We start from the raw sequence: 27,455 nt of genomic DNA on the forward strand, positions 1-27,455 counted from the left end.
AAGTCTAAAAATCTCATCTCAATGAGCTGTTGTTAGTCTAGGCAGCAACATTATCATGTCCCATATAAAGAGAAACTGAATGAAATTAGAATAACAAAAGCTGCAATATGCCCTCAAGAATGACCAATGAGGGCCACTTTAAGTTTCCTTTCCTTTCCTTTTCTTTTTCAGGAAATAGGCTCCTATCAAGTATGAATAAATAGCTGACAGAAGAAACTAAAGGCATATATATATCATTCGAAGCATGAAATTCCTGTGGAAAAATACCGCTCAAAAGGTCTAAGCAAATGGAAAACCTGATAAGAAATAGGACTATGACTGGAAATACTGCATCACACCTGTGACGGTCTTAGAAAAGAAAGGATAACCTCCCCACGCTCTGAGAGAATGTATCCTCGATAACATAGCCATCAGAGTAACAATATCTGGTAAAGATATTGACCACGGCATGAGCTGGGTGGAACTAAGTGTTTATTGCTTTTTTTGCTTCTTACCCGCTCTTGTGTTCGTGTTTGTTTTCTTGTTTGTGTCAGTGTTTGTCCAATTTCCCCAAATCGAACTTGAGTTTTAAGTAGTAAATTGAACTTGAGTTTTAAGTAGTAAATTATCCTTTAGGTAAAGTGTAAGTATTTATTGGCTTTTTTGCTTCTTACCCACTCTTGTGTTTGTGTTTGTTTTCTTGTTTGTGTCAGTGTTTGCCCAATCTCCCCAAATTAGACATGTCATCATGTTGCATGTCTAGAGAGCTCTTACCCCATGATCATGAGACCCCTCGTAGGAGGAGATGTCATGGACTCTACTCTCTAGAGGACTTTGATTCCGCTCAACCTACTCCTTACAGGACCTACTCCTGGGTGGACTCCCCAGGGGCCAACTCCTCAGGGGACTACCCCTCGGGGAGCTCCTTTATTGTTCATCCACAGCATCGTCGGGAGTCTCGATGAGTTCATCGCAACCATGAGCGACGTGGATGCAGCAAGATTCTTCTCTCCTATGCCAAAGGACCTCCATTGTTCCCTCTCCTACACCCCTCGGGGGTAGATTAGGGACATTCATGGCTTTACCTACTAAACATCATCCCCTATTACCCATTCGGAGGAATCTGCATCACCTTAGCATCAACATCGTAGGTCCATAAAGAGTAGTAAGGGTCAAGGCTGCTGTGGTGGCAGCATGGGAGATGTAGACAGATTTTGCACACTCCCACTGCTCTAGGTCCCCCCTTGTTCATGAGATGTATTACCAATTTGGTCCCTTGCCCTCCCCACTCATTGTCCACATCACCCTAGAGACCACTCGCTCCCCTACTCATCCTTAAGCACTTGCTCCACCCCTTGCTCTAGCTTTGCTACTCCATCCACCGCGAATCCTTCAGACTTTGTTTTGCTTGAGGACCTATCCTACAAAGTAAACAACATTGGGAAAGTTATATAGGATGATGACAGGAAGTAGGTCACAAGATACACGACGCAAAGGTTGATGAGCACCCACTTCCCCAAGGATATATTCAAACCTTGAAAACAACAACACAATAGAGCCAAAGAGGCCATCATAGATGCCCTCAAGAGACAATTTCCCAACCCTACATGGTATGAATTTGATGGAAATGCCATGCTTACATGCATGGGAGAGCTCCTTAAGTCTTGTAGATATGACTTAAGGCCTGGCTATTAAGGAGGGTGAGCACAAGCCAGGGTGGGCGGACCCGAAAGATTTGAGTATAGCAAAGAAGGAGCACAAGGAGAATCCAAATGCATTTGAGGCTCAGCGGAGTGCGGCGAGGATACGCCTGCAATAGATCCTTCGCACCTTGGGAGCAGTGGCAAACTAGGCAACGGGGCATGGGTGGTAAGTAGATATTTATCTTCTACTGAATATCTAATATGTTCAGTCGTTCAAATGTTTTGTCATTCATATCTAAATAATTTAATTTGGATCCATAAGAATCTGTGATTGGAAGGCCTCTAGATGACGAGGAGTATAGAAGGGAATTTAGGATTGGAGCCAAGCCTTGGTTTAAGGAGAAGGAGAAAGAAGGAGTCAACATCAATTGTAAAAGGTGGTGGTGCGCCATGTGGGTTAATGTTTGCTTAGGTGTAGCCAATCACAGAACTATTCTCAGGGCCATTTTAGGGCCGCGAACGATGCGATGCACTCTTCGGTGAAATTTTGAATTTTGTGGAGACCCGTGCTCTCGTTGGAAATGTTCCTGACGTCATAATGCCGCACTGGCATAATAATGAGATGCAATCTATTTATTTTGAACACCGTATCATCGCGTAGCCTTTTACCACAGCTTTTCCACCGTATGTACGAGTCTTTACTGAGAGACAAGAACTTCATGAAGTCAACAAAACTGTACATGAATGTGACGAACTGTAATAGCCTAGACTACACACTGAAGACCAAAGAGTCCTCATCTTTGTCCTACAAAAGACCTATGACTTGAAGAGGGATACATGTGCTTGAGAAAGCACCCATCCATCTGATATTTCTATGTTATCCCCCATCTATAGAGGCCCACTCCAAAGGGATAGTTGCATCTATCTGAGCAATCCTCCTACCATTTTCCTCTGAGGTGACTAGTCAGCTGAAGTCTAAGTTCTTCAAGAAGATCCTTGAAAACCTTCCAAGAGCCCAAAGCAGGCCAAGACATGTGTCCCACCTAGACCACTACATGTACCCTTAGGCCCCAAGGGTCTACCAAACTCATCCAAAATAGAATCATTCCACACAACTGGCTGCATTTTGATCTCATCCTACAAAATGGCAGGAAGCCTCATTAATGAGTTCCTGAAGCTCCGCAAACCTTTGATAATAACAGCCATAAGAGGTAAACGAGGTATCCCAATGTTGGCATAAGAAAAGATCCACATAATGCTGTCCATCCAATCGTTGCTTGAAAAGAGCATAACGGTGGCAGTCTCAAAATGGTCTGGCCAACCGTTTCTTAAAAAAAGTTATGAAGGACGGTGTGTCTAGTCCTGGTGCAAAAAATGTGTATCTATCTCGAAATGATACAAAAAATGGCACAAAAAGATGGAGCAGAAGGGGGGAGATACAAATATATATATATGCCTGTGGTGATCGTCAGAGGCCAATCATAGAGGGCCCGTCAAATGGGAGGTCGAAAAAACCCTACGATGGATGATTGGCCTCTGACGTCACACTGCCTAGTTGAGCTCGGTCGTCGGGGGCGGCGGGAGGCTCTATGTTGAAGAACAAGAGCGACGGTGACCCCGGTAGGGCGTGCTGAGAGCATAGAAGGGATGTCATGGACCCGGATGTGTGAGTCTATCCACTAGCATAGCTGTCGTGGCTCTGGCTCTCGCTGACATCTGCGTCGTCGGCTAGACTGAGGAGAGGTATTGTGTGACTGGAAGAAATCAGTGATGGGTCGTTGAGTGTCCTCACGCTGTGTGGGCTGCACATGCTGTCGTGCCCGGACAGGTGCATCTCGGCATCTCATGTAAGAAAGCGGCTAGCAGCATGCGTGTGAGGGGGCCGAATCCATCGCAGAACAGGCAGTGGTACCGGCCTCGGATGGCATAATAGATAGGGCATTTGAAAGCAAAGTGCTCCTCTGACTCGATCTCCTGCAGGTCGCAAAGTGGGTAGATGCGGCTCTCTCGGGGATATCCTCTGCGCGTCCACTCTTGATCCATAATCGGTGTGACGAAACCCTAAACTGGCCGAGTGAAATCCGGAGCGCATGCGGTAGATGAATCTGTGTATAGCTCGGGGGCGTGATTTGGAGGCAGTGTCGGCGATAGCAATCGAGCTTCACAAGAAGCTCCGGATGAAGAAACCAAGTCCTCCAGGTGTGAAGCTGGAGCAGGTCCTCTCGGATGATCTGGTTGACCTCCTGGTCAGTGGGGGAGAAAGGGGATGGTGGAGCGTCGAGGCTTTACTGAAAAGGAGGCAATCGGTCCATGTCGAGGCCCAGTCGGATGAACCAACTGGAAAGGCATGGAGAGCCAGATGTACTGAGGCCTTGGATGGCACCCAGATACACCCATTACAGGTGTTCATGGGTATTTGGTTTGACATGGTTCACACTTTGATAGCCATATGGGCTAGCATGCAGGGCCCTTCACGAGCAGCCTCTTCTAGAAGGACTATATTTGTTCGAGTTTGGAGGGGTTCTCCCTTTTTCTCGGAGGTTTCTACCGGATTGAGATGGCACTATCAACCTCAATCCTTTCTTTTTGGCTCTTGAGCTTTTCGTGCATTGCATGATGTATCCCGTATGGAGCTTGCTCTAACGGTTTTTCTTTAATACTTAATAGAAGTCTCTTTTTGCCCAAAAAAAAAAAAAAGGCACAAATCCAATGGCTTTCGGATCAACAATGGCTAGGGTTTGGATTTGGGCTTCACTTGGGTCCACAGAGGTCTCTCAGTTAGATATTTGAGCTATTGGGTTGGCCTCCGCATTTCTTCTTCACAATAGTTCACTCCCCTACCAATGAGCATGAGGAAACTCCTTTTATGGAGTTCATTGAGGTTGCATCTCAACCGTAGAATGGTATTTGTCAACCAAGTGTATGTTGGCCACTACCTATTTCGTTTGCTCTTATGGGTTCCCCTCTAGGGACTCTGTTTTGCAGACCTATCATGAACTTCTTTGGAGCAAACTTGATGGGTTTACACATTCAAGAGCCAGAGTGACTTGGGAGACCTTGATTCTTTGTACCCAAGGAGGGCTAAATATTATTGATCTTGATTTTTAGTGCCAAAAGCTTTGCTTTACAAGCTTGTTGTCATAGGACTTCTACCACGTTAGAAGCTTTGGAAAGATTTACTTCTTCAATGCATTGGATCTTGCACTCCCTCTTGGTCCGCCCAGCAGGCATGTACGGCAGCCCATGGTGGGGGGCCGACCTTTTAGACACAGAGTGGGCATGCGTCGAGCACCTATAGATACTAATGTTTGCTCGGATGATCCGCAGCAAACCATCAGTACCTCATCAGATCATCTTAGCAGAATTCGGCACCTCACCAGTACAGCTTGATGCGGCCTTCCAGGCTATCACTTATCTACACAGGGTCAGGGACTTCAGCTCCTCTTCCGACGGTCGCTTCCACCTACCCTGGCTTCTCTTCTTGCTCACTTAAATCATATGGAATCCCTTGTCACTCAGCTTGCTAGTCTGAAGGTCCGTGTAGGGGAAGATGATCAAGTTGCTGTGCTCCTCTCGAGCATTGAGGAAAATCCTAAGTACCGGGAGATCATACCGCCATTACGAGTGACACAAATGGGTTATCATAATATGGTTGCTATGCTCGTTGATCATGAAAGACGGTATGCAAACGCTACGGATTCCAATGCATTGTACTCCAAAGGCAAAGGCAAATTCAAGCCTCTCAAATGCAATCACTATGGGAAACTTGGTCACACCAAGCATCGATGTTTCCAGAAGCTTGCCAAGAAACAAAACAAGGATCATGCCAACTTGGTTGGGGCTGTAACAAGTGAAGACAAAGAAGAAGATGATACATCCACACCGACTCATGCTCTGACTATCGACATCAGAGATCTCTCTCTCCATTCGGAGGTCTATGTACCTGATGATCGTGACTTTTGTTTTTGATTTCTTCTATGTGTGCTTGGGTACTCTGCCCTGGGTAGTCCCCCAAAAAATGCTTGTAATAATGAGTCTTGTGTCCTTCAGTCAATAAAGGTTCTCAACCTTGGATTGTCCTCCTAAAATGATGTAATCCTTTTATTTATTTTGTGTGTCTGACTCCATGCCATTCGGTTATGGAGTCAGGAGGGGGATGTACTGTGGGAGCCATGTATTGGCTTTGATAGGATCTCATTTTGGTCCAGTTTTCTAGACCGCTGAGTTGTTCATGCATCCATGCTTGATGAGGCATGCTTTATGAGCCTCTGAGTCATTTGTACCATGCTCACTAGCCTCTGACATTGTGTGGGAACCATGTCTAGTTCTGACTTGGAGGTTAGTAGTCCGTCATTGTTATGTTCTGTTCTTGGTTCCATTCCAGTAGTCTCTCCCTACAGACACTGGATTTGATCAGGAGATCATCTGGGTAGTCATGGCCCTTGCCTTCATGGGGGGATGTTAGAACAAGAAGTCAAAGTGTGTGTTTCTAGTGACTTTGACTACATGTTCTAAGCGAGTGTTTCTAGTGCGGAGTTTCATCTTTTCTTGGTATGGGTTCGCTACTGGGCACTATGGACTTTATGGACATATAGGAATTGTAAAGTCTTTGGTGATCCTACTTTTTCTCTGTTTGGCTTTTTTAGGCGTTCTTTGCAGCAATCTTTCTTTGATTGCTTGCAGACCTGCTGCATAGATCATGAGGTCTTTTTGGCATATACTGAAATTTTCAGCTGATGTAATTGTAGCACCTTATTTTGAGGTTGCTACTCATTTAATATAATCAATCGAAGATTTCACCCAAAAAAAAAAAAAAAGTGTTTCTAGTGTGTTTTATTGAGTTCTAGAGTAGTACTAGACTACTTTATATCCTAGTGTGCCACATGTCACTATGGGACTTATCCATATACATATGTAGAGTGTGTTTGCTTATTCTATAAAGGCATTGTACTTGTCTGGTCTTGTCATATGAGTCAGCATCAAGCTATTCTATCATGTGAGTACTTTGGTTATCATTGCTTCGTACTTGTATCTTCATTTTTGTCTTTCCATTTTCTTTCCATTCTGTGCCATGTGCCTTCAGGGAATCCTCTGCAAAAGGCATAAAGAATCTACAGATACGACACTGATCGTGAAGGCCTGCAATCTCAATATGTTGTTAAAAGGGAGCCTTTTAGATGCTGAAGCTTGATGTAATCATCAAAGATGTTAGGATAAATAACCATGACCCTAATAAAGACCAGATTGCCTCTACTACCAAGGAAGTAAACCAAGAAGAGGAGGAACCTCCTTGACCAATCTGAAAGAAGCTTTGATGGTGGGAAGGAGATGGTGATACACTTGTGGAAGGCTCAAAAACCTAATGAACAAAGAGGTGATCCATCTGTCCTCCTCTACTAGATCAAAACCTGATGAGCAAAGAGGTGATCCACTTGTCCTCCTCTACTAGGTCAAAACCCAAAGTGTAAGGAGAAAGAAACACCGTCTTGGAGGAAAGGCTATAGGGTGAGGCTGAAGGTACCTATGCTGTAAGATTAGTCTACTGAATCAAAAACCACCTAAAAAGAACGTCTACCCTAAATCCGGACGTTGGATAAGTTCCTGGAGAGGTCTGGCGATAAGGCAAATAGCATCCAATCCCCAACCTGACTTCTGGAAGGGTGGGATCCATGAATGCGAGCAAAGAGTGTAGTGGAACTTTCCTATTCCACTTCTTTTTATAACTCTTGCAACTCATCTTTTGAGAAAACACATGGTCTTTTGGATATTTCAGGGCAGACCGCTTGCTTAGATGGACTAGAATCCGAGGGAATCGGCCTTGGCCAATGTCCATTGCTCGAGATTCTTTTGTTCCATTCTTTTGGTATTCCATGAGGATTGGATACAGAATTCAGTAGAGAGCCACCCATAGCTGGGATGATGCGACATTATAGACCACCACCATGGTTATTTAATCATGTTGTAGAGGCCAAGGATAGAGTTCTCTCTCCCACCCCTGGTTAAATTTGTTTTGAATGGAATAAATTACTTCTAACTTTCGAAAACACGTGATCTCATGGCCAATGAGGTAGAAGAAGGATTGAATGAAGATGAATCCATTCGTCGATCTTGAAATGGGAGGCCGGCTCAAAAACAAATGAAGAAAAATTCACTGTTTGGAATACGGAAACTAACGAGAAGCTAATGGAGGAGGGATCGGTGAGAGAGAGGGAAGGGAAGGAGGGTGGAGGGGCTAGGAAGGAGGGAAGGGAAGGAGGGGTAGGAAGGAAGGCAGAGGGGCTGGAGGGAGATAGAGGGAGGGAAGCAGCAGCAGTTGGGGGCTCTATGGTCCTGTGGAGGCACTGTACAGGCTGTCTGCTGGGAGAGGGGAGGCTGGTAGGGAGGGCAGAGAGGGTAGAGAGGTGGGAGACAGGAAGGGGGGGGAGGGAGGGGGAGCGGAGTGGACTGGAGACAGAAACACAGCCAGGCAGGGGTGGGAAGCATGTTGAGCAGCAGGGGGATCAGAAGCAGTGGTGGAGCATCTTTGAATGCCAAGTTTCCTTTTTATGTGATAATATGTATCCAAGAATAAGGTCCCCAAGTTATGTTTTCGAATCACAATCTTGGTTAGTTGGTTTGATTAAATACATTTCTTCCACTTGAGTTGGTTGAAGTTTCCCAGTCTGCTCTGGATCTGGGAACAGAAGTAGGAATTTGTTTTGTTTATGAAACAGCAGGTGTGAATAGGCAAACAAGTAGACATGATAGTAGAACCAATACTGTGCCATATCTGAGACTCATCCTCTAGCATAATATAGAGAAAGGGTCCTGTCTATTATAGGATTAACAGTGTATTAAAGATCCACTACCTGAGGCTATTTGCTTCAGACGATAACATGCCTAATGTCCTGACACTGCGGCTCACACAGTTGTCATGGCCTACCACATAAGGATTACATGTTGTGTCTTCTTGTAATTCTTTCAAAATTATATGCTTGGAGTTTCCTTAACCTGATAGTGGAAATAGGCCTTTCATTTGATCGTAGTGTTATGACATGCTGTTAGATAGTGTGTTTGCTATTGAATGTTAGTTGCAATACATTGAATTTTTTGCTTGTGATAGATATGGAGAATATTCTAAAATGGATATTTCTGAGCGAGCCAAAGGATACCAAGCCCTGGTAAGCTTTTATCCTACATCCACGTAATTTGAAATTCGTCATTGAAAGGCAGATATGTGTCAAGAATCAAACATAAAATATACAAGAAACTTTCTCAAATAGGATCTGTAGTGAGTCATTATCTCCTTTAAAAAGGAGAAGTGAGAAGTGTGGAGGTAGGTGAAAGAAAACTTACAAAAGAGCCGAAAGAGTTTCAGTTAATAAAGAGTAGAAACCACTAGACTTTTCAAACATTTCTATGTTTTTGTGAGTGTCTTTGGATGTGCACGATGATCTGTCATCATCCACTTCTTCCTATGGGATTTCTAGTCTAATGATCTGTTATCATCCATTTCTGGCTATGGGATTTGTTTGCATACCTTTCTATGAGCTTTCTAGAGCTAATGAAGAATGCTATCTGTCTTTGCCTTTGGTAATTCAGGTCAGAAGATTTCCGATTGGCCCTATAAGCATGATCAGTCCTTTCAACTTCCCACTCAACTTGGTAAGTGAAGGTACCATACCTGCAGAAGGATCTTTGTGTACCCAGATGCAAGTTCTGACGGTTTGAGGGGATTCTTTAATTATGAATTCTTTCCTTCCCAAAGATTTCATGCACATGTACTTTCAGCTGAAGTTATTAATGTATATATGTGTGTCGATGCAGTTGGCTACCTAATCTCTCTCCTTTTCATGGATCTTCACATTTGCACTCAGTTGTGTTTCGACCTCATATGCCATTGTTGCCTTTGAAGATTCTTCACTTAAGTCCATTAAGTAGAAGCATCTATCTTGGCTTACTAAAACAAAACTTTTGAAACATTCTGAAAGCTTTATCTTGTAAAACTCTACAAATATAAATGCCAAACTATAGACGATGAAAGAGAAATGCCATTCTTTAAAAATGGTGTATGGTGCTGAGACCCATGAGATGAACTAGCTGCTTTTGGGTCTCAATAGCAATGATCAAGCCACCAAAATTAGTTCTGCAATTGCTTATTTTACAAAGTCATATGAAGGGGATGAGTGCATGATGTCCTGCGTCATTAAATAGTTGCGATTATCGTTGAAGGGTCTGTTTGGGGCTGCCTAGAGTAGCACAATGGTGGTAGCCCTCAAATGTGAAGAAATCAGTCATATCCGAGGACCAATGTTAAGACATCAGTCATATCAGAGGACCATAGTGAAGAAAGCTCTTCTGCATGGTCTATACATGAGCATCTGGGCTCTATAGGGGTGCATTGGAGGCTTTCACTTAAATGATTTGATAAAATTTTGCAAGTACTTGAGGATGCAGGTAAACATAGCAAAAACCAACGTCTTGGTCATCAGAACACGAGACAAGCAAGTGTTCTTTACCTTGGAAGGGGGAAAACTGGAAGTGGTCTCATCAATCATATGGTCTTCTCATACCAGTACCAAAGACTAGTGTTTGAGAACAATCACAAATGGAATACATGTGTGGAGATGAGTGTAACGGGAGCTCTAAAAGCCCTTTTCAATTTCCAAAATAAACACAGAAAATTGCATTTATCGAACTAGGACGAGAGGAATTTTCTATTTGCACTGATCTTGACCAAATTGTTTAGTGAAGCCTTTTGATATGGCTTTTCGATAGCTTGGACCATCAACACCAGAGTCCCAATCCACAAAGCAGGAGATCCTATGGACACTAGCAACTATTTGACTGTGTAGGCCATCTAATGGCCTTCATCTAAGGCTACTAACGTTTGAGATACACATCAGTGAGCAAGCCTAGTGGGAAGGATGTGTGCAGAGAATCAGGGCAGGTTTTCGAACCAGATTGTGTGTGCTGCACTCGATGGTTGACATACTTTTAAGGACTGAAATGGCTACATGGATCCCATAATTCCTAATTTTGCACATTATGTGGAGCATCCCGTTGTCATAATATTCTTACAAATAAAAAAGCTGATGTGTGTCGAGAAGACAACCTTCTCCAACAAAGTCTTTTTGTTAAAATATGAGAGTATCCTGTCATAATATGTTTATGAATAGAATGGTCAACATACTGTGAGAACACAACATTTAATGGAGAGTTTAGGGTCCTTAATATATCTTGTTTTGTACCTGCAATGATGAAAACAAGTGTGAGGTGTGTGCAGAGGCCTACAAAGGCTGCTTTTGCCAGGAGGACTATCTTCCTCAAGGAGTAGGGAAGTTGTCGTTTCTTCTCGGAGGTTAGTACAGGTTTGAGGTGGCACTTATAGCCTCAGCCCTGGATCTATCCTGGTCTTTTTGGTTGAGTAGAGCTTGACCCTCTCAGGTTTGTTCATGCTACACATAGTATACGGTTGCCTTGAGCACTTTGCGCTTGAGGCTTTTTCATACTTAATAGAAGTCTTCTTCGTGACTAAAAAACAGGTCTGAGGTGCTCATCGTGATTTCATTGATGTTGATCCCCTTTGATTCCTGCCTCCTTTCTCCCCTCCTCTTTGCCTCTTCTCTATCTTCCTCTAGTCAAATACCTCCATTTCTCTTACGCATTCCCTCTCTGCTCCCCTCTGTGATGAGCTGTTCTTTGTTGCTTTGCTTCCCATCCCACTTCTCCCTTCACAGCCAAGTGCCCCCCTCTGCTGCTCTTCTTTGTAGCCCAATGCTCTCACTCCACCTCTTGTTTCGCCTCCCTCCTCAGCCCATCCTTCTTGCCGTATAGAGTGTATGGTGCTCGTATAGCTTGTATGGATGCTCATACAACACATGCTCTCATCCCTTTAAACCTCTTTCGCTCCCCTCATCTGCTCTCCTCTCTACCTCTCCCTACCCCCCATCCTCCTCTCTTGCTTCCTTGCCATTCCTTCTTTTTGCAAGCCCTCAGCCCTATATTTTCCTTCAACTTTTATTTTCCCTCTGGTCTCGCAGCACTGAACTCTTCATTAAAGGTTTCGAGTCGGCCTTCCACCTCAAGATTTTCTTTTAGCTACACATTCAGCTGGTCCTTCTTCTACCTCACTTGCCGTGAGAAATGCATTTCGAAAGGGGAGTTGCAATAGTTACGAAGGATGTGGAACAAGGAATTCCACTATCATTTTTGCTCGTGCTCATGGATCCCATCCTTCAAGAAGTTAGGACTTTGGATTGGATGCTTTGCCTTACCTTTTGGCTTCGCCAATGACTTATCCAATGTTCAACTCTTGGGTAGAGGTTTTTTTCAAAGTGGTTTTTGATTCAGCAGACACTGTAGCACACGCACTTCAAGCTAGGCCTCTGGCCCTTTCCTCCAAGATGGTGTTCTTATCTCCTAATACGATGGGGTTTTGACTGAATAGAAGAGCAGAGGTGGATCAAGTCTTTCTTCATCAAGTTTCGGGCCTTCCATAGGTTTATCACGGGCTCCTCCCCACCATTGGAGCTTCTTTGGAGTGGTCACGGAGGCTCCTCCTCTCGCGAGTTTGCTTTCTTCGATACCAAAGACAGTCAGTTCTGATGGAGTTGCTCATGTTAGGGTCATTGTTTCTAACCCTAACATCTTTGATGATCCAATCATCCTCCAAAGACCAAAAGCTTCCTTTTTCTACAGGAGATTGAGACTACTAGTTGTTAGTCATGAGGATCAGTGTCACATTTGCACTCTCTTTGGGCACTTTGCCAGCGATTGCCCAAAGAACAAGAAGAGGCTCAAGAAGAAAAGAAAGAATGCTCCTCCCTCTCGATAGGATCCTTCTTTGTCCTTTGCTCTTCCTTGTCAAAGGTGCAGGGTAGTCAGAGACGGTTGGTTTGTTGGTCAGAGATGGTAGGTTTGTTGTTCTTGCTTCTTTGGATTATGAGTCTCCTTATCATGCCCATCTTATGCCTCCTCAGACTCATGACCATCGTCTCTCTCCATCTCAAAAGTCCTTCCACTAATAGAGGACTTGGTATGGTTGGCAACTCATCTAGTTAGATCTTAAACAATGCTACCAAAGTGGAGGCCTATTTACTTATTTTGTTGCTCTAGTACAATCCACGATTTGGAATCCAACTGCCTTTCTTTTTTGGTAAAATCCAGTGTATCTATATTCTCATAAATTTACAAGATGGGAAGTCTCCCACACACTGAAATTAGACTCCAAACTAAAAACTCAAAAACAGATAGAGAACACTTCAAGGCTAGTAGCATCCAAGTCCCTTGCAGCAAAATTGTCATATAAGGATTGCTTGAGGGATATTTTGAAGAAAATATATGCTTGAGGAAACTGTTGACCCATCCTGGAATGCAGTCTCTGAGTCCAAATGGTCCATAGTACCCAAAAGCGAGTCCAGTGAAAGAAGAGGAGGAATGGAGACATCTGAGATGAGAGGCATCCAAACATCCAGAAAAGTTTCCCAAATCTGATGGAGGGAAACCGAAGCCGCAACAAATGAGAAATACGAGTGATCAATATGCGAGAGTGTGGGCAAGACCATAATAGATGAGGAACTGTTTCACAGTGATGAGAGCAACGGGGACAGGAGGGTGAAGCAATGCGGCATGCTGCCAATTTCGCCCCAATGGAGAAAGCTCCCACTATATATCTCCGAAAGAAAAACCTCTGTTTCAATGGCAATTTGGCTTTCCATATTTTCATGAGTCGTGATTGCCACCAAGATAGAGGCCTATCCAAATTCCAAAGAGTGTTGGCATGCTTATCAATCCATGGCGGTGGAAGAAGAAATCTGTAGACCTTCGAGGAGGTCAAATTATGCATTGAGAGCGTATGAGTAGCAGGAGGTAAGGAAGTCAATTTCCAGTCCAGTAATCTGTCCTGTACAAACAGTGGAGGGACCGGAACAACTGGCTGCAACATAGTTGAAAGAGTTCTCCAAATGGACCTATGATGTAGACCCAAGGAGAATGTCCTGCAAGCTTGTGGAAATGAAAGCATACAGCCTTGTTGATCCACAACATCAGCAACAAATCTAATGCCCAATTTCATGAGATTGTATGCTTTAATAGGTGCCTGTAAAGCAAGAGGTGATTCAAACACCTTGCTCCAATGGATGCTTTCCAAACGAAGAGAATTACCATGATGAGAAGAAGCACCTGTCCATTTTGCATATGAGAGAATTCTCTTCCAATCATGAATAAAGAATCCAACTGCCTTTCACCTCAAGGAGAGCAATGCTTTTCCTCTAGTTGATTGTCGAGTTGGTGCCTTCCACTTTTGTTGATACTCTAGCTCATTTGTAGAGAGAAAGAAAGTTTATTAAAAGTCTTCAAAAGACCAAGGGTCTATGAGACTGAATTGACCAGATATAATGAGCTGAATGGGTGGAGCTCTCAGCGGGCATCTACACCCAAGACAAGTGCAGCATGAACATAGGAACACTAGCACGGAAAATGTTTAAGCCTCTGGCCAGGTTGGAAGCCATGGTGAGGTGCATCACTTCAGTGGTCCTCTACATGTTGGCGGAGGAGTCAATCCATGGGGGATCCCAATGATGTATGACGCTGCGTTGGCATAAATCCTGTGATAGAGTGTTGGTGACGATCAATGTGTGTGGTTTCATAACTATGGCCCTGCACTAGACAAGTGCCACTGCCACACCCATCGTTTGTGTTTGCCAATGGCATGAGGAAGGATGATACGCGCTATCTCCTCATGGCACAAGAAAGCATGGTATCATTCTTTCCCTAGTGGATTTTTCGATCCCTCGCTTATGCCAAGAGAGGTTCAAAGAGGGCACATGCATCCATTACTAGATTTGGAAAGCAATTCCAAGCTTTTCCTCCCACCGTTGAGGATTGTTAGATGGAACATTGATAAGGTCTTAGTGATTATCTTCATTGCTAATGACAGCAGTTGATTCAATCAATTGCATCCTAGGGTCTCAAGGGGACCCATTGATTTTCTTTTTATTAAAGAGCACCAACTAAATTTTAGGAATTGCAATAAGTATAGTGGCCTTCTTTTTTAAGTCATACTTTTTGGTCTATTGCAATTTGCACCAGGGTTGATAGATGGATATAAGATCGACTTCCCCAATCTCTATTCTCCCAATAATAGAAAGAAAAGGTTTCCTCTCTTGAGCGACTATTGCTGATTCTTGGGTAATTGGAGGTGACTTCAACATGGTGGAGATGCCTATAGACAAGTGAGAGGGAAGGTTAGGCAGCATTCACTCTCTTGGGAGAGCTTCCTAGGGTCCAATCATTTTTTAGCTCTAAGGTAGGGATTGTTGGATTGATGATGCTTTCCATGCCTAGCCACAATTGCTCCTATTTTTTAAGTCAAATAGGAGATGCTTGAATCCCATCCACGAACAGATTGAGATATTCTATGTGGATGATTGGACTTTGGATAGAGATGGTACTATTCGCATCTGAGCACTGTCTGATTATTACTTTCGATTTTGAGCCTGAAATTCATGCTCGATCTGTAGTATTAGGATTTAGAAGCTTTTTGTTCAAATGAGGATCTTTAAATACCTTGCTATTCTACTTTTGGATTTTGAGAAGTCTTATGACAAAGTAGATTGTGGCTTCTTGGAGGGTAGCTTTTGTGTTTTGGTTTCTCTGATTTATGAGAAGAGGTAAGTCTTTCTATTTACAAATCAGCCCATAGTCCGCTTCTTATTAGAGGTGCTAGAGGAGAGAGGTTTCAGATTACCAGATCAGTATTTCAGAGATGCCCTCTTGCTCCATTGCTATATTCATTTGTGGCAGAGGCTATGAGTCTCTTCCTTAGATCTCAAGTGGACATCCTTGGCTTGACTCCCCTTATAGGGGGAATGAGGAGCTTCTTGACAGTGAATTTAGAGATGACAAATCAGTTCACTTGGATGCCTTTCCTTAGACCCTTCCAGCTTTGGATTTGTTTTGCCTCGTAGCGAGGGCACATATCAATTGACATAAAATCCATTGGATTTCTGCAGTAATGAGGACATTCCTGGATGGGGGTTAGATTTTGGCTTCACATGGATCCAAAGAGATCACACTTTCCGCACCTGCTGCACACATTGTCCCCCAATGGATTCCGGTTAGACCTTTGTTCCTCTATTACTTGTAGATTAGGAGGGGCCCTCACTCATCCCAAACCTAGCCCCACCAATCTGGGACTTTGGACATTCCTGTTCTGGTTGCGACTAGTGAGATTCGATTCTCTTCAGGCTACGACCAAAGTTGTACCTGAGGCTATGATTGTTACCCCTTGCATAGCGCAAGAGGCTATTGCTTTGAATGCTGCCCCGATTGTTACCCCTTGCATAGCTATTCCTCTGAATGATGTCTCGATTGACGTGAATGCAGCTCCTAACCTTGACTAGGCCGTTACTATTGATGATTCAATCTTGGGTAGGACTAGTGTTGGAGCCTCTGCAAATCTTCATGGTCAGGGTACTTTTGAGCAGACCGATTCTTTGTCCTCGTCCCCCCTTATGGATCGAGGAAAGAGGGTCTTGCATACCGTAGTGCATATCGTTTCACATGTTTGGACTGAGGGGATTTTACGTACCTTGACGGCAGGCTTGTTGACTTGCAAGAACTCTTTTGGCCGTGGTGGATCTAGCGGACCTTCTTGAGGAGGATTTTTTTCACTCTACCTTCAGAGAGGGAGTGATTGGTAGGCCTTTTGATAGGGTTTCTTTCTCCTCAAGTGGACGAGTTCTTTCCCCCATGGATTTTCCTACACTTGGTTCCCTCCCTCACTCTTCAAGTCGGAGTTCTTCCCCCAGGGAGGGGTTTGTTTCTGACACTATGTTAGGTAAGGTGTTCCATTCTACTTCCTCTCTTCGATGGGGATTGTTAGTTGGAACATATAATGCCTTGCTAGTGTCAGAGATTATGCACAGTCACGAAATTTCTTTCACGTCATACTTTTTGGTCACAGGACTTTACATTTCAGTTTCAGATGCTATTCTTCCCTTGGTGGTTGGACATGGTATCATCATTCCCTCCAGAGAACAATGGGTAATTCTTTTGATTGGGGGATGTAAGGTTGGTCTTCTCAATCTCTATGCCCCTAACGATCGAGGGGACCGTGTTCTTCTCTTGGGACCCCATTGCAGATTCATGGATTATTGGAGGTGACTTCAACATGGTGGAGTTGCCTTCAGACAAGAATGGGGATAGAGAAGCATGCATTCATTCTTTGGAGAGAGCAGCATGGGATCCTTCTTGTTTCAGCTCAGTGGCAGAGATGTTTGGTTGTATGATTCCTTTCACACTTAGTCACAGGAATTCCTATCCTTGCGGTCGAATAGGAGACGTCAAATGCCTATCCATGGCCTCATTGATAGCTTTTATGTTGATGATTGGGCTTTGGATAGAGGTGGATCAGTATGCATTTCTCCCGGCATTTCTACCTTAGGCCACTTTCCAATGGTTTTGATGATTTCCAAGCCTCATAAGAGAGGTGGCTCTGCCAATATAAGATTCCATATGCCTTGTATGCAAAGGAGGATCTTAGAGAGGTAGTTTTATAGATTTTGGTGTCTCATATGCAGGGAGGAGTCTCATCCCCTTCACATGTGGCAGAATCCCTTTCAGTTTTGAACAATGCAGGAGCCACCGGACTGAACATCAAAGACCAAGGCATTCTTGAGATGTCAAAAATTGACATGAGGATCAATTGGGTCTGAGTAGACTCTGAACATGGAGGGAATGTCTCCAAGTGTAATTTGTGCATCCAGGGTTGTGGTGGTCAATTAGGTTTTGTTGGCCACTGCTTGGTTTATTTGTAGCTGTTGGTGCCGTTCTAGTGAGTGTATCGCTCAGCTCAAGAGACCTGTAAGGAATTTTCTAGGGAGTGGGTTCGATTGCATAGCATATGTCATAGCCAAGGTGGCTTGGGAGACATTGATCCTACCCACACATGAAGGCGGGCTTAACATCATTGATCCGGATTTATAGTGCAAGGCCTTGCTTTGCAAGATGGTGGTGAGAGGACTTATGCTCGGGCAAGAGCCGTGGAAGGATTTCTTCATGCGCAGCATGCAGTCATGTACGCCAACGTCAAGAGGAGACTGGGGTTATAGTACTAGATGGATTTCACTCAGCTCACCTCTTGTCCCCTCTTATGGCTGCTATCTTGAAGGCTTGGGCTAGCTCTGGGCGTAGGCAACATACTTGATGATCATGGCAGACCACTTGGTGCCTCACAATATATGTAGTGGTCCAAGTGGGAGAGGGATCCTGCCTCAACTATGGGGTCCTGGAAAGCTTTCAAAAAGCTTCTAGAGGAGCATAAGGCCCAATTAGTAAGCCATCTCAGAGGGAGTGTAGGAAGATTTCAGCAAATTGATGCAACCATTCCAGTGGATTTGATGGAAATAGATGATATGCCTATTTCATGTTTTACTTGGATGGGTGAATTCACTGGAGCAAGGCATTCCTCTACAGGTTATTGCGGTCTATGGAGCGGATGAGGATTCTCTAGTCTTTGATGTCCTTTGGGGTGGCAGGCTGTCTAGATCGACTGATGATGTTTTATTACAATTCCATTTCAGTTGGTTAGGGTTGTTGGATTTGTGGAGCATGGCTCAAACACAGAGTGGTACTTAGACCCTCACCCATGTATTGTTACCTTGGGAGTGTGGGGATTGTGGCTTTATGGGGGTGTTCCCATAAAGTACCTGTAGTGGGATCTTAGGGAATGGGAATGGATTGATGAAGGGCACTTACAGAAGAGCCTTCCCTTCTTTCGTTACATCGTTAGTAATGCCAGGAGAATCTAGTTGAGCTGTATAGGTTGGAGGCCCTTCAGATCACCCCATTGGGAGTGTTATGAGATTTTAGCTGACATACAAAAGAATTTCTAGAGGAGACTTTGGAAATCCCATAGGAATAGAAAAATCACTCTATTCTTTTGGCTTTCTATTCATGTCGGGATTGTCGTGAACCTTTCGAGGTTCAGGTTTGGAGCTGACCCTACTTGTTCTCGCTGCCTCTCTGCTATGGAGTCAGTTTAGCATTGCCTTTGGGATTGCAATCAGGCCAGGATAATTTGGAAGGGGACAGCCAAGTTTCTCGGTAACTTTATTCATCGCCCCTTTTGCATGACTTGGGGCTCATAGAGACATGACTCGTCATGGGCTTTATCAATTCGTTGCCATTTAGTTGAGCCATGCTCCCTGGACGATGTTCCAACTTCACCTTTCAAAGCTATACATGTGTGTCTGGACTCTTCTTGGGAGATACTAGCAAGTATTACAGCGTGGCATATTTGGAGAGCGAGATGCACAGAGGCTTTGGATGGATCCCAGGTCCACCCTTCCTATACCTTGGCCAGTATATGGACAGACACTATACATATACTGATGGCCATCTAGGCGACCATGCAGGGGTCCTCATGTGCAGCCTCTGGTAGAAGAGCTATATTTTCCAGAGAATGGGGGGCTCCCCTTTTTTCTCTGAGACTACTATAGGGTTTAGATGGCATTTTCAACCTCAACCTCAGTTGTTTTCTTACTCTTTTTGAGGGGTGTTTTCTCATGCACCACATGATGTATTGCTGCCTTGAGTTTTTGCTCTTGTAGGCTTTGTTCATTAAAAAAAAGCTTGCCTCTAGAGCAACCATGTATTGTTGGCCGTAGCCTGGTTTGTTTGCTCTTATTGGTGCCACTCTAGGTGCTACATTTCAAAGCTTAAGGGGCCTATAGAGCAACCATGTATTGTTGGCCATAGCCTGGTTTGTTTGCTCTTATTGGTGCCACTCTAGGTGCTACATTTCAAAGCTTAAGGGGCCTATTGGGAATTTTCTTTGGAGCAAACTTGATGCTCCACACATACAAGAGCTAGAGCGGCTTGGGAGACCTTGATTCTATTGTATTGACTCAAGTAGGAGCGCTAAATGTTATTGATCATGAGTTTTAGTGCAGATATTTCCTTTGCAAGCTTGTGGTCCGAGGACTTATGTCGGGTCAGGACCCGTGGAAAGATTTCTTCCTTGGATGCATTGGGTCTTGCACTCCCTATTTCTGTTTAGGTGGTGATTGGATGGACAGCACTAGATGGATCTTCTCTTCTATAGACATGAGGATGTCTCCTACATCCCTTATGGCTACAATTGTTAGAGCTTCCTAGGATCTTCTTTTTTTTTTTCCAAGAAAATTAAATGCGGCAATACATCATGCAATGCATGAGGAAAAAACAGCTCAAAATGAGCTAATGAAGAATCAAGGTGGAGGCTGAAAATGCCATCTCAACCTTGAGGAAGACTCAGAGAAGAAGGGAGATCCTCTCCAAACTCTGAAAAAAGTAACTCTCCTGGCAATGGCTGCTCTGGAGGATCCTTGCATGCTCGCCCGAATAGCCATAAGAGTGTGTATTGTGTCGGTCCATCGCGTCTGTACACCTGGCTCTCCAAATATGCCAAGCTGCAATGCTTGCCAAAATCTCCCAAGATGTGTCTACTGAGGCATGAACAGCTCTAAAAGGAGTGAAGGGAACATCCTGGAGGGAACAAGACTCCACTGAGTGTGGTCGTACAATGAGAGCTAGATTTGGATCATGTCCCTCGAAAAACACCTGAGGGCCAGTAAGAGATAACGAAGCCACTGGACCCCAGGTCATATAGAAAGGCGCTCTATGAAAGATATTGAAAATTCTAGCAACACCTTTCCAGATTGTCCTCGCCTGTCTGCACTCCGAAAGGCAATGCTGTACTGACTCAACTGCCATGTGACAACGAGGACAAGTAGGATCAGCCCCAAACCTGGATCTCCACACGTTCAATACAATCCCTCCATGAATAGAAAGCCAAAAGAAGAGAGTGATCTTTCTATTCTTGAGGGATTTCCAGAGCCTTTGCCAAAAGTTCTTCCGCACAACTGCGGAAATTGAAAACTATCCCAATGTGGCGCTTTGGAGGACCTCCAACCTCTACTGCTGAGCTGAAACCTCCGGGCTTTTCTGTGTAGCAAAAGAAGGGGAGGCTCTTCTCTCGGTGCCCCTCATCAATCCCATTCCCAGTCCCCTGGGTCCCACTGCAAGAACCTAATAGGGGAAGCACCATACAGCCAAAGTCTCCAAGATCCCAGTGCAAGGAGAATAGGATCAGGGTCAAGATAGCAGTGTGAGTCCCTGCCCCACTCCATGAAACCTGCAATCCTGACAGGCTGAAATGCAATCTCCAAAAGAATATCATCAGAAGATCTGATAAGTATGCCTCCTGTCTGAACATCAAAGACAAGGGTATCCTCATGTGCATCCTGCAGTGTAATAATCTATAACGGAATGCCTGTCCCTGAAAACACTCCCCACCAAGTGGACTCTGTGAGTGGCAAGTCATCAGTGTCAATCCACTCTGGCGGAATGACTGCCTGTATCTGCTGTATCTTGGGTGCACTCCCTCTGTGGTGGCCAACTGCTAAAAGTCTCTGATCCTCTAGAAGTCTCATAAAGGCCTGCCAAGCGCCTACAGTAGAAGCAGGTCCTCTCTCCCATCTAGACCATTGCATATAATGTGACACTCCAACTGGCCTACCATGGTCATCTAAAATCGAGTCATTCCACATGACTAGCTACCTTTGAATTTCTTCACGAGAGGTGGGTGGAAGTTTGCGAAGTGTATTTCTGAAGCAGCCTCAAGCTTTTAGAATAGCAGCCATGAGAGGGGAAGGGGGAGATTTGAGATGGGTTGAAGTAAACATCCATCTACTACTGTCCAACCAATCTCCCCCATGAGAAGGGGTGCAAGACTGAATGTTGCATGGGAAAAAATCCTTCCATGGCTTTTGTCCAGGCATCAATCCACGTACTACAAACTTGCAGAGAAAGGCCATACACTACAAGCTCGGGTCAATAATATTGAGACCCCCTTCTCTTGTGTGAAGAATGAGGGTCTCCCAAGCCACCCTAGCTACAACATATGAGGTGCCATCTAAACTGCTCCATAGGAAGTTCTTGATAGGTCTCATGAGCTAAGTGATACAACCTCTAGATCTACACCAACATGAGCAAACAAACCAGGCAGTGGCCAATAATACTTGGTTCACAACCACAACTCTGGATGCAAGGTCAAGTCTGACCGAACTCCAAAAGATGAGTTTCCTCCTGTTACTCTCCAACACGGGAGCGAATTGCTGTGCCGGAGAGATGCCCAACCCAACCTAGCATCCCAGACATCTAATGGACGCTCCCCTCTGAATCCAAGTGAACCCTATGTCAATCCCCCAGACTGGAGTATCCTCATCACTAATCCAAAAACCATTGGATTTATTCCAATTAATGTGTGCACATGCCGCAATGCAAAACAAATCCAATGCCGTCTTGAATGAAGTCAATGTCTGTGGAGTGGCATCCAAAGAAACAGCCGTGTCATCTACCAACTCATTGTCTAAGAGCTCATCCTCCTACCTCAGAGGAAGCCTGAGCCCTACAATCCTAGCTTGAGCTCTAATGTAATAGCTCATAGCCTCAGCCACAAAAAGGAATAAAAAGGGGGCTAGGGGGCATCCCTAACGGACTGATCTGGTAATCTCAAGCCTACTGTCCATACTGACTCCAACAATAAGAACCTGGCTGTGGGCTGATCTGTAGAGGGCTAACACCCCTCTAATCCATGCATTTGAGAAGCCAAAACGAGTTAGGGGGCCCTCTAGAAAGCCCCAGTCTACCCTGTCATAAACTTTCTCAAAGTCTAAGAGTAGAATGGCTAGCCTGTGGCCATTATGCATGGCCCAATCCGCAGCCTCCCAAAATGAGAAGATGTTATCAAAGATGGCGGATACCTATCTCATACCTGAGGATCTCACCCCTCCTGATACGAGCAACTGAAAGATAAAAGTCACTAATATCAGAGAGGGCTGCGGCTATAAGTCTGAAGGAGAAGCTTCCTAGGATCTTCATGAACTCATTATGGAGGATTCCCTTGTTTTATAGGATGAGGTTGATAGGCAGCTAATTATTGGGAAGGATTTTATTTTGGATGAGATCGGTAGGCCTCTTGATGACTCAAAGTACATGTAGTGGTCCAGATGCAATAGAGGTCTTGCTTCTTCTTTGGGCTCTTGGAAATTTTCAAGGGTCTTCCTGAAGAACACAGACTTCAGAGAACTAGTCACCTTAGAGAGAATGGTAGGAGCGTCTCTTAAATAGATGTATCTATCCTTTCAGAGTGGGCCTTTATAGATGGGGCACAACATAGACGTGGGATGGACAAAAGTAGTAGAGCCCAGACCTCATCCACATTTAAATCAAGTGAACAACACCATCAGTAGGTAAAATTTAAACTCCTTGTCTCTACACACCTCCGGATACAACTCATACTCTGGCCACATTTCCACTGAAAGCTTTAAAAAAACCTCAACAAGCTCAGAAAATACATAGAAGACCCATGAAACATAAATCCCAAGAAAATGACAACTTCAGAAACTGCCATGAACACACTTCGTGACAGCTCAAGTTATAGACAACCATGCATGCTATGAACCCATATTCCACCGGAGAGCTTCTCTTCGTGTATGCATGCCAATCCAAGAGCATCCCTGCCTTATTCTCATCAAGAAACAGTCCTAGTCATCTGCTCATCTCATACATGTGACGATAAGGAAGTTCTTCACATCAGCCCACAGCCCAGCTACTATCAACCATCGTCATGATCGTGAACTCATAGGGAACCAGCCCATCAACTGCAAATAAGCGCACCATGCTTCCAGCAACACAATCATCAACCATCAACCTCAAGATCAACAACAATTAGGGTCTTCTTTCTATTCAGTAACTATCGTTCATTCGATGAAGAAAGCATCGATTCCTTTTGGATCATCAGTATCTCACAGCTTCTCATTGTCATCCTCCACGCAGCTCCAACCTTGCTTCTTTAGGTCAGCACCTTTACCATGGCCTCATGACGGTTACTGCTTGTCCAACTCTACTGCCTACTGCTCCACTTCCCATCAGATCATTTGGGTTTGAGGTGAGCCAAGCTCCCGCGTCGCAGCTCATTATCCCTGGAGTTCCCAAACAGCCAAGATTTCTTCGGCTAGTACTTGGCGCCCGTCCAGCCAAAGGCCTCTTTGCCTTTCGCCTTGAAGCAATTGCGCGGCCAAAACTCAAGCGCTTCTCACAAGCAACCATCGACCTCTTCAGCAGGATCTAAACTCCCCTCCCATCGTCTAAGATCCTCCCGAGCCACAGAAGATAGAAGTGTCCTCTCCATTGTTCCACAAATTGACCTAAAGCCTATGCCTCGAAAAGCGCCCATCCTTATGATACGTTGTGTGGATAAAAAAGTAAATATGTTTTTCACTTGTTGCATGCTGATGGGTAGGTGCATAGCTATGTACATAGCTAGTTCGTGGTGGGTTTGAGCTATGGACACTCTCGTAAAAGACTCTACACTGATGTAGATATTTTCTTGAGATGGTAGATACTTCTACGGGGACTTTTGGAAAATGATGAAATGCAACGTGGTTGCACCAGACAATCTAGAGCATGGTATCTAGAGTGTGATGATGTTTTGTTGTGGGATGACATACGCCTTTCATGGTTGTCCCGAGTCATATGTGTATGAGGGCAATAGTTTTTCTTTGTTGAGGACGTCTTCTAGTTTTCCGTGTGTCGGGATTGGGTTTATATGTGGATAGTCAGTAGGTAACGGGGTCTAAGTGCTTATGGTGTGCGTTAGTGTGCACAAAGTCTAAATGTGGTGTGCCTAAGGTTGGAATATAGGCATAAATGGCCTTGGTCTAAGGTTTGAGAGGAGATTGGAAGAGTGGTAAAAATGCATATGGTGACGTGTCTATTGCATGCATGGTGGCTACGTGATTCTTCTGGAGGAATGAGTTGGAGGAGACGTTGGATGGACAAAAGCAGTAGAGCCTAATCCGCCAGCACAATCACAAGGTAAAAGGCATTCATACAACATCTTGTCTCTACACACCTCTACATTCAGCACATTGACTCTAGCCATATTTTCTCTAGAAGCCAAACAACTTTTAAAAAACCCCAAAGTCTACCCAGCTCAAGATAAGTCTACAATTTGGAGACAATTTGTTCAGATCTTGTGATTTGATGTGGTTTTTGAGTTAGAGCCGGGCTCAGAGCTTTGGGCTTTGTGAGTAGTTATATTTTTCTTTTGGCTAGTATGTAGACCCTCGTCTAAAGGATATCCCTCTTGGTATTTCGAGACTTTTTTCTTCTTTTGGGGTGTCGTCATAAAATTTCATCAATGGGATCCAAGTGAGTGGGAGTGGATTGTAGTAGACAACCACACAAGGGGTCTCCCCTTTGTTGACTTTATAGTAAGTAATGCCAAAAAGTTTCAGATTACTCTATTGGAGACCTTCTAGATCTCTACATTGGGAGACCTTGTAGATCACCTTGGAGATTCAGAGTTCTCTATGGAGAAGGCTCTAGGATTCCCTCAAAAAATAGAAAACTCAATCTCTTCTTCTGGATTCCTATTCATGTATGTATTGCAGTGAATCACTGGAGAGCATTTTTGGAGCTGATGTCACTTGTCCTCGGTGCTTTCCAGCAGTTGAGTCTGTTCAGCACTGCCTCCGGTGAGAGTGCAAAGAGGCCAAGATCATGGACTAGGATAGCAGAACTGCTGTGTAGGTTTTCCTCCTACCTTTTTTTCATTACTTGGGGTTCAATGGCTTGGCTTTCACATACTAGGCCATAGATATTTTATGAGAGTGAAGATACCTGCTTGTCTATCACAATTCGGCACTAGGATGTTCAGTTTCGTCGACTTCATACTGTCCCTTTTTATCAGTATAGACTTGCACATGCATCAGTGGACACTTGCTGGGAGACTATAGCGAGCATCATTGCTTGGCACATCTGGAGATCTAGATGCACTGAGGCTACTGATGGCACCCAGGTCCACTCAGCTCATACCTTGGCCAACATACGGATAGATGTTATACACAATCTGATCGCTATTTGGTCTAGGATGCAGGATTCTTCTAGATCAGCTTCGGCAAGAACAGTTTTTCTCACAGAGAGAGTAGAGACATTGTCCTTTATTGCTATCACAGGCATGACGTCTCATTTCCAGCTAGAGTCCTAGTTCTTATCAAGTTTTAAATTTGTTCAGACTCTTTGAGTGGTATTTTACCACATATTTTTAATGCTCTGCATCATGCATGATGTATCTATGCCCTTAGTTTCTTCTCTCGGCAGATGTTTGTACTTAATACAAGTCTATTTCAAGCCCAAAAAACTCAAAAACCAGGTGTAAGGTTGAAACTACAATTCTTGCTATAGAAGGTGCTTCAAGGCATTGCACACTGCCTTGAATGTTGAGTGAAGAAAGTAGAGAGGCTGAAATCTCAAGGATTTATGTATGACACATCTGAGATTCCAAATGGGCGTCTGTTCCACGAGAATTTAGGCCAATTGTTTCTAGTAGTAGCTGGTTGTCTAGCTAAGGACCAATTCATTTATACCACTAGAAGAGCCAGTTTGTGCAAGTTACAAAATTCTTCTGCTAGCGTGAGTCCTTGTTAAAAATCTAGCATATCAGATGAAAAGTTGGGATTCATGAGACATTGGCAGGTGGTCTTTACTAAGTTAAATTAGCCTTATGGTGAGCATCTACCAGCCAGTGTTAGATAAGTAGTCATCAATAATCTCAGAATAACTCTACAGATGGAATAGTCATTGGCATCAAAGAGTCAAGCAAGTCCTCAGCTGATATGTGGAAGAATTTTTCAGCATGGTCAAAAACTTATGTATTCCTACATGTTATAGGCTTCCAAAGATAGGGATTTGGCAATGTGTCATGAAAAGTTGTAGTTGCATCCACAGGTTGCGTCCTTTTTCTTTTTTCATTTTCATTTTCATGTAAATAACTTATAAGAACAACTACATGAGGGACATTACCTTGTAGATGGCCATCCACATGCTATGGGAGTTGAGCATGAATAGAGTGCTGTAGTCCCTTTTGAGTTAAACTATTGGTGTTGGCCAACCTGGCCAACCTATAGAGTTTCCATGGATATTGTTAAATAAGTTCCCACAACTGCACAGTTATTGTTTGATGGCACTGGATATTAGATTAGTTCCGAGATCAAGGCCACTTGTTCGGTCGCAAGCCATAATCATGCATGTATTGGAGGTCAGGAACTCCTGATGTGCCATGTCTAGGTTAGGGCATGAGCGAGGGGCCTTTGTTGTGGGTGTGCCCTGCCCCCCCTTGAAGTTAGCATAGTGTAGAGTAGGGAAGACCTGCCTATGTGGATGTGGCTCAGGGCCCGATGGGCGTTTGGGCAGGCTGCTATGGTGGCACAGTGTTGCGAGGTGTTCCCAGGAGTGTACGGTCGAAATACACACTTCTGTTTAGGGCTCCTTTGTGGCCTGCTTGCTTCCTTGTGGCATCCCATGGTGAGGCACCTTGGTTAGACCAACATGGGGGGTCAGTCAGACCACCTTTGGTGCTGTAGCCCCACCCGACCAGGCCCTATATGGGAAGAGGTGGGCCAACCTATGGTTCGGCCACCTAGACTGCCTGGTCAGGCTGTGTGAAGGCAGGGGGGTTAGCCCCTATATGACTGCACGGCAGCCCACTCTATGGCTGGAGAGAGTTGACCCCTAGGGGCAGTCAGCCGCCCTGATTGAGGGAGGGGATCGGCCCCTTATGGGGCTGCATGCCAGCCCCCATATGCCATAGGGAGTTGGACCTATGGAGCAGGTGGGTCGGCCCACCTATGGCTTGCTGGTTGGCCTGTTAGACCAGTCAACGGGGGGGGTAGTCCCTATAGATAGGCCCCCTCCCTTACTTGTTGAGTATCTCATTTTGCAGAGGTTTTCCCCATCAGTTCA

The 27,455-nt window shown here is 44.4% G+C and overlaps 1 protein-coding gene across 1 annotated transcript in view; it reads left to right on the forward strand.

Annotated features, from left to right (window-relative positions):
• The window catches only part of LOC147891993 (uncharacterized), a 341,384-nt gene that overhangs the window by 126,213 nt on the left and 187,716 nt on the right, over positions 1-27,455 (forward strand). Inside the window, exons 19-20 of the mRNA XM_087388335.1 lie at positions 8,725-8,782; positions 9,204-9,266. Of these exons, the coding sequence (XP_087244461.1) occupies positions 8,725-8,782; positions 9,204-9,266 (121 nt within the window). The remainder of the gene's footprint in view (positions 1-8,724; positions 8,783-9,203; positions 9,267-27,455) is intronic.

The sequence above is a fragment of the Dipteris shenzhenensis genome, chromosome 17, assembly GCF_047967505.1.
Source record: "Dipteris shenzhenensis isolate YYH24624 ecotype China chromosome 17, Dip_SZ_1.0, whole genome shotgun sequence".
In the NCBI taxonomy this organism is placed as follows: Eukaryota; Viridiplantae; Streptophyta; class Polypodiopsida; order Gleicheniales; family Dipteridaceae; genus Dipteris; species Dipteris shenzhenensis.